Raw genomic sequence first — 7758 nt, forward strand, 5'->3', positions numbered from 1 at the left:
CCGAGAGTGGCGTCATAGCAACTCATGGTTTGAAACCATAAGACTGCTCTTACGTGCCACCTCTTATAGTGGATACCCTCAAACATAGGAGGTCTCATGGAAGCAACAAAACCACTCGGAGTAAATTGCCTATAATAAGGTTTTTGGATTGTTGGAAATATGATCAATTTACTGAATAATTTTATTAACAGAAATACTAGATAAAGCATGACCAGAAAAGTAGTGATAAAACAAGCCATGCGATTTGACAAAGAGAAGGTAAACAACATCTTCATATATGAATTGTAACTAAACATATCTAGAGCAGCCAGTATAGCAAGTTGCATATATGAAATAGAATCTAACATATCTAGGGCAAATACTAGAACAAGGAACTGTAGCAGGACCTCTAATAGAAAGGAGAAGAACACGTACGGGACAGCAGCAGCAGAAGCGCTGGACTTGGGGTCGGTGCCCTCGCGTGCCATGTCGGCGAGCAGGTCGTGGACGTCGGGGAAGTAGTCGTCGGCGACCGGATCGTCCGTGATGAAGCAGCTAGTAGTCGCGCTGAGCGCTCCCCAAAAACCTTATCACCCTTCTCCCGTACAGGACTCAAAAGGTGCGGTTTCGGAGGCCTACTGTCCCGACGTGCTGTGCACGCCGCAAGCCGGGATGAGGAAGATAGCAGCAGCTCAGAGATGGAACCGATGGCGAGGGAAGGAGTAGTTCTGGTGCGTCTCTCTGGGAGGAGCGACCTCCCTTTTATAGGCGCAAGAGAAGGAGGCGAGAGGGCAGCGACGGGAGGCGAAACGAAGAGACGGAGATGAATCGAACAGCCAGCTTCGCGGCGCGGCAGGCGGCGGAGGAGGAGCGCGCGTGGATGTCCCTCTTGTTCTCATGCTCATACAAATGGGGAAAGAACCTCCCTTATAAAGAGGTCCAACTCCCTCTAAACTAGCAATGTGGGACTAAACTTTAGTTCCACCTCTTTCCTTGCACAAATGGGCTGCGTGGGCCTCTAGGATTTATTAAGAATTTCTGAAACTGCTATTGGGCTAGGCCAAAAATAGACAAAATTCCAGCAAATGTCTCGGTGATGTTGATGATGGAAGGCGATGAAGAAATCTCCTGGGTAGTGGGGAACGATATTGAAGAACTCCTTGCCGATGCGGGTGCGTGACTGGATTCGGCGATGTTGGCGGCAAACAAGGGAGAACGGCGCCCACACATCCAAACAATTGCATGCTTTGTAGGTGGGCCGCCTGCTGCTCCAAGGCGTGCGTGGTCGCCATGACCACGACGCTCTCCACCGGGTGGTATGGAGGGTCCCCTAGGCGGGGCATGGCTGTCAGGGGCACGAGGTGCTGTCGGGCAAGAGGGAAATGTGTCGATGTTGCTGTGGGGTGCGAAGCGCACTCACAATCCTTGGCCTTGCGCCTACTTCTGGAGCAGAGATTGCATCTGATGGGGTCTCTGCAATTGATGGCAATATGTCCCCTTGTATGGCAACGAAGACGGCGCTGCTTCTCCCACTTTGGTCTTGAAATCGAGCGAGGCTGCACGCCATGAAGACCAGTTGGATGGTAGTTGCGGCTTGAATGCGCGATACTGCTAGAGGAGTTCCTCCACCAATACTTTGGCTTGACCAGCTCCGAGCGAACATGTCGAGCTGGATCTCCCCCTCTGGCAGGATCTGGCGCCCAGTCGCGACAACAGGGCACAAGCGCGCACGCACGACATTGACAAAGGAGGGAACATCGCGCTCGTAATGAGCAGGCTGCGGGTGTCGCGTTGCCAACAGAGGCATTGAATCCCCATCCTTGAATGCGGCCGTTAGGAGCTTCGGTTGAGCTGGCATTCGAGAGGAGTGGCGTCTCCGGGACAAAAGATGAACCTGACGACGTCAGGCGACGAGTGCTGGGAGGCGGGATCAGGATTCGTTAGGGTGGCGGTAGTGGAGTGGGTAAACCAGGGTCTGGATGAGGAGGCCATCACAGGGGTAGCAATGGAGGCCGAGGATGCGTGGGACGCGGCCACCGGAGCGGCGAGTCACAAGGTGCAGGGGTGGCACAGTTGCCCACGCCATCGCGAGAACTACTAAGCGGGGAGGGGGGGGGGGGGGGGGCAAGAAAACTCATACTACTCTACATTTCAACTTGAACAATGAGCCATAGATGACAAAAGAAACAAAACTATCAATTTTTTTTGCATATATACTTTTAGCCTACACGTCATGGCTTCATACCAACTCTACCTTCTATGTCCAAAAAGCTGGCTTGCGGACTCTGGTCTCCTCTGTACTACTGTACTACTCACTGTTGGCGTCTATATATGCAACTAATATAAATTACAAAACAAAACAAAACCCTTTCCGCGAGACAAAGTTACACGGGCACAAGTGCAACCTGCAAGATCATGGCGGGAGGCCATTTTATTTCAGATATGCTAAATGCCATGGCCGTGTACAGGTCCAGTGTCCTCTCCTCACCTGTTAGATTAGCCGTTCACGGTTCACCCTTCAAATAATCCTCTTATCTCCACTTCTAGTTGCTGACCAGTATAGTAGCACTTCTTTTGTTTCTTCTCTCCCACAAATTTTCGCCTTAATAGTGAAAAAGGCGTACCTAAAAGTCGTTTTCCCTTTCCCTGCAGTGCAGATAAGGACACCTCATACGGTGGAACAATGAAATCCACGATCTCCTGCCGCAGTTGATACCTGAGTTCCGCTGTGACCTTCCATGTCATCTGGCGATTACAGGTGGCAAGAAATTCGGCATTAAACTCCTCCAAGTTTAGACGGTTCAGAGCAGCCCAGCACTCGTCCAAGTAGCTCTTCTTGTACCGCTGGATCATTGAAGTGAGCCTACTCGCCAGTTCGTCACTGACAAAAGATGCTCTTTGACGCCGCACCATTTGCAGAACATCAAATGTGTTATTCAGGAGGAATATGCATTTCCCACCCTTTTCACTTTGGCGGATGAATTCTGCATCTTTCTCGAGCTTGGATTCCCAACAATCAACCAAGTGGGAGTAAGGGTAAATAGCCAGGGCTTGTATGAGAAGGTCATTTGCTGGATGAATTGTTGATTCGTCGCTGCTACCGTTGTCCACGACTATTCGTTCCCAATCATTCACCATCATCTGAGCTGGCCTGTTCAAAGGCAGGTCCGTCGCACTGTTAAGATAAGAACCATATATATAAGATAATTGAAATCGCGTAATTGTAGTAGTACTTGTTGGGGAAGAAAAATCAGTTCGCCCTTATTACAAGATTTTGCATGATGAGGAAGAAATTAGTAGGAGTACCACTAAGTAGAGTAGTTAGCTGATCTCACCGCGGCTAGTCCTCCCGCATCTACTAATCCCCGTAGCAATATAGGGGCGGCACGGCGACGCGAGCACCAGCGGCGAGAGGCGAGCAGCGGCCGCGGCAAGCAACGCAGCGAGGCGCGGCGAGAGGCGCGCTGTAGGACGAGCCGAGCACGCGCGTAGCGGTGGCGTATAGTTGCTGGGCGCGGTGAGAGGCGCGCTGTACGACGAGCCGAGCACGCGCGTAGCGGTGGAGTATAGTTGCTGGGCGCGGTGAGAGGCGCGCTGTACGACGAGCCGAGCACGCGCGTACCGGTGGCGTATAGTTGCTGGGCGCGGCGAGAGGCGTGCTGTACGGCGACGAGAGGACGCGCGGACCGGTGGCTTAGTTGCTCGGCGGCGAGAGGCGCGCTGTACGGCGAGGCGAGCACGCGCGTACCGGTGGCGTAGCTGCTGGGCGCGCCGAGAGGCGTGAGGTACGGCGACGCGAGGACGCGCGGACCGGTGGCGTAGCTGCTGGGCGCGGCGAGAGGCGCACTGTACGGCGAGGCGAGCACGCGCGTACCGGTGGCGTAGTTCCTGGGCGCGGCGAGAGGCGTGCGGTACGGCGACGCGAGGACGCGCGGAGCGATGCCATAGTTGCTCGGTACGGCGAGATGCGCGCCGTAGGGCGAGGCGAGCACGCGCGGACCGGTCGCATAGTTGCTGGGCGCGGTGAGAGGCGCGCTGTACGACGAGGCGAGCATGCGCCGAGCGATGCCATAATTGTTCGGCACGGCGAGATGCGCGCTGTATGGCGGGGCGAGCATGCGCAGAGCGATGCCATAGTTGCTCGGTACGGCCAGATGCGCGCCGTACGGCGAGGCGAGCACGCGCGGACCGGTGGCGTAGTTGCTCGGCGGCGAGAGGCGCGCTGTACGGCGAGGCGAGCACGCGCGTACCGGTCGCGTAGTTCCTGGGCGCGGCGAGAGGCGCGCTGTACGGCGAGGCGAGCACGCGCGTACCGGTCGCGTAGTTCCTGGGCGCGGCGAGAGGCGAGCACGTCCAGCGCGGCGAGAGCTGCGGCAGTTGCGGACGCGCAACTATGCTGGGCGAGCTGCGACCCGGCAATCCGCTGCTGTGGCGGACGCGCACCTACGGTATGCTGGGCGAGCAGCGAACCGGCAAGCTGCGGCTTTCGCGGACGCGCACCTGTGGCACCGCCGAGTGCGGAGAGCACGTTCTGCAGCGAGCGCGGCGCGACGAGCAGCGTGCTGGGCGACATGGCAAGGCACTCAGGGGGCGGCAACCGACGCGGCGGCGTCAACTACGCCGCGACTGGGCTGGGTTCTAGGCCATGCTCGACGCGACCGGCGAAGAAGGGAGGCGCGCAGACCGGGTGCCGGCCGGGGAGGGGAAAGCATAGTATCGAGTGGAACAAAAAGAGCACTGGTGATTGATTTGATTCACATACGTACCTGCAGATGGAACCGGCGGCGGCATCGAGGCGTCCTCGGAACCTTCCAGTTCCATCCCCTGCCGCTTCCATTGGTTCAGCCGGGCCGGGTTGGTTCGCCGTCGTTGTGGATGCCGCTGCTCGAACCGCTGTCGCCGGGGTTGCACTTGCAGCGCACGATCGATGGGGGGCGGAGTTGCGGACGGCGGCGGCTTCGAATTTTGTTGGAAGGATCTCTTGATGAGATTTGGCGCGCGGGCTCTTTTCTATATAGGCTTTGCAGATTAGCTGAAGCGGACGCTTGGACGACAGCGACCCAGGACGCGTCCGCGAGATCGGCTGTGTATCCCTGCATTGCAGCCCCTCTTGTGGCACACCCCGACATTCATCATACGTAAAAACTGTTTATTATTCGTAGACATTAAACTCAGAACATAGCTCCTCCAAAAAAAAGGACAAATCAATGATACATGTGGTTGCTGATTTATTATTTTAAATAATTTGCGGTGACTGGTTAGTGGTAGTTAAAACTGTGTGAATTATATCCCCGAAATTCCAAACGAAACATGTTTTTGATCAGTTTCTTTTTTCAGAGGGTGCTCAGAATATGGACTTGCATCTCACAAAATACTGGAAATAATACTTCCTCCGTCCCAAAATTCTTGTCTTAAATTTGTCTAGATATAGATTTATCTAATAATAAAATATAACTTGATACATTCGTATTTAGACAAATCTATGACAAGAATTTCGAGACGGGGGAGTAATACGTTGTACGTCTCTAAACAAGGATGTGCCACAGGCTGGGTTGCACGTGATCGGTTGCAACGGATACGCCATTTGTTGTGAGTTGTGCGAACACTGCGGTCACCGCTTTATCCCACCTTTCTTCCCGTTCCCGTTGCCTTTCCCGTTCCCGGACAAACATCGCTATACTGTATATTTTACAATAATCTCCTGCTAATCGTGCGCCGAGGAATCGTTCCCGACGATAAATGCTACTGTACTACTCTATAGACGTTTGGCTGACAAAGCAGGGTATAATACTCCAGTATATTGCAAGATTTGTAGATTGCTGATCCCACTTGCCGCGGGATGTGTACAGACTATGCTTTCGCCTCCGCGCCGGATGGATTGGTGCATGGCAGGCCAGGACACGTGGCATGAGACGAGAGCTGAGCGTGCGTTGTTGACCTGCTGGGGTCAAAGCGCCAACGGCTGGTGATTGCAATGTTTTTCTTCTTTAGAACCTGTTCGGTAACCACGGAGGGCAGAGAAATGAGAGTTTGCACAAGGATACCTGTGGAGGGAGTAGGCATGTAAAGTTAATTTTTAGTTCCATTTCTTTGTCGGTACTCCCCCAGTTCCTTTATATAAGGTGTATTTGTTTTTACAAAAGTCAAATGCGTGCATGTTTGATCAATTTTTTAAGCAAATATATCAGTAAATATCCACGGTAGGAAATTTATGTCATTTCAACCATCATGAAAAGTAGTTTCATATTTTTTCTATTAGGTATTGCAGATATTGTTATTTTATTCTATAATCTTGGTCAACAATTCAAATGATTGACTTGTACGGAAATCGGTACACCTTATATTCTGAAATGGAGGGAGTATATGATAAGAATTAGAGTTGGATGAAACTCTGCTATATCATGGAATGTGAATTTTTACTCCCATTTCCTTGTTTGGCTCCCTCAACTCTTATTTCCCTTCCTACTTAAATTCCCATTCCTTGCAATCAAACAATGGACTTTTAATCTCCATGCCCTCAATGAAATTTCATTTTTCATCTCTAATTTCCAAGAACCAAACATGATGTTATGGAAAAAGAAGAGAAATCATCCTACTCTCTCCCTGTTCATTTTTTTCTAGGGCTCTCGCCCTGTTGATTGTGGAATGCTATCGACCTGTTGAAGGGTCGAAGAATGTGTCACAAAATACAACACCTTTGTAGATGTAGCATTGCTCTAAGAATAAAGCACAAATGGGTAATCTACACGATTGATTTACAGAGAAGCTTAGATTACAGCACCTCCAAGCAGTAATCTATGGCTATCCCCTACCTCAGTCGCGGTCTCAATCCCACATGTGTCAAATCCTCCCGTGAAAAAAAGTGCCGAACACTGCCTCGAATGTGACACGATGGAGGAAAGGCCAAACCTAAGGGCATTTCCAACACCGTGCAGCAAAATCGTTGCAATCCGGACCACGCCGCCCAAACATGTTAGGTCATCCAACGTCGTGCACTAAATGTTTGTGGTGTAGTCCGGACATCCAGAATCCCTAACAGGAAACAAAAATGAGGAGGTTTGTGACCTCCGGACCACTTTCATGTAAGCCTCCAACACCCACAGTCCACACAAAAACCTCACCTGGAGCCTCAAGTTTTTCGCTCCACCCCTCCCTCTTACTTTGTATTTGTTTAGTCCGAGACTGTAGTAACCGTTATACCACCCACTCCGCCGCCCAGGCCCAGTTGGACCTCTGCCGCTCCACCTGGGCGCCAGCCCCGACTTGCATACGCATATCTTGTCCACCTCTGGTCCGATCGTCCCTACACATTGCCATCTATGGAGGTCACTACGCCCGGCAAGTGTTCGGCCAAATGTCATAGCCAAATTTATTACTCTCGCCGATCCATATTACTTGTCTCTCAAATGAATGTATTTGGCACTGAAACAAGTCTACATACATCCGTTTCAACGACAAGTAATATGGATCGGAGGGAGTAACATTTATCTTATTTACTATGAAGCAAAATAATGGATTCGTATGTGGAGTACTTCTATGTTGAGTCCATTGATACGTAGTCGTCAAATGAGGACGAATATGAGGACGAAATGGCGATGATTCATGCGGTTATTGCAAAATTCAATCATGCGTAGGAGCATGTTCTCAATTTCAAGAGATCAATAAAGGGACATCGAGTGATGAAACGGAACTGGAACGGGGTCATATGATGTTGATGGACAAATACTTTATCCCCATGCGCTACTCGGGTCCTATTTTCACCGTCGATTCCGGATGAGG

General features: G+C 51.6%; 1 protein-coding gene across 2 annotated transcripts; it reads right to left on the reverse strand.

The window, feature by feature from the left end:
- Nucleotides 1-2193: 2193 nt before the first annotated feature.
- Nucleotides 2194-4948, reverse strand: LOC123184314 (uncharacterized). 2 transcript variants are annotated; one of them, XM_044596462.1, is made up of 2 exons: nt 4746-4948; nt 2194-3130 (listed from the first exon to the last, which is right to left on the reverse strand). In XM_044596462.1, the coding sequence occupies exons 1-2, from the start codon at nt 4814-4816 to the stop codon at nt 2491-2493; spliced, it is 711 nt and encodes a 236-aa protein (XP_044452397.1). In that variant the 5' UTR covers nt 4817-4948; the 3' UTR covers nt 2194-2490. The 2 variants fall into 2 exon arrangements, with proteins under 2 accessions (XP_044452397.1, XP_044452396.1); XM_044596461.1 differs by having other exon boundaries at nt 2194-3154.
- Between the last annotated feature and the right edge of the window lie 2810 nt (nt 4949-7758).

The sequence above is a fragment of the Triticum aestivum genome, chromosome 2A, assembly GCF_018294505.1.
Source record: "Triticum aestivum cultivar Chinese Spring chromosome 2A, IWGSC CS RefSeq v2.1, whole genome shotgun sequence".
Taxonomy (NCBI): Eukaryota; Viridiplantae; Streptophyta; class Magnoliopsida; order Poales; family Poaceae; genus Triticum; species Triticum aestivum.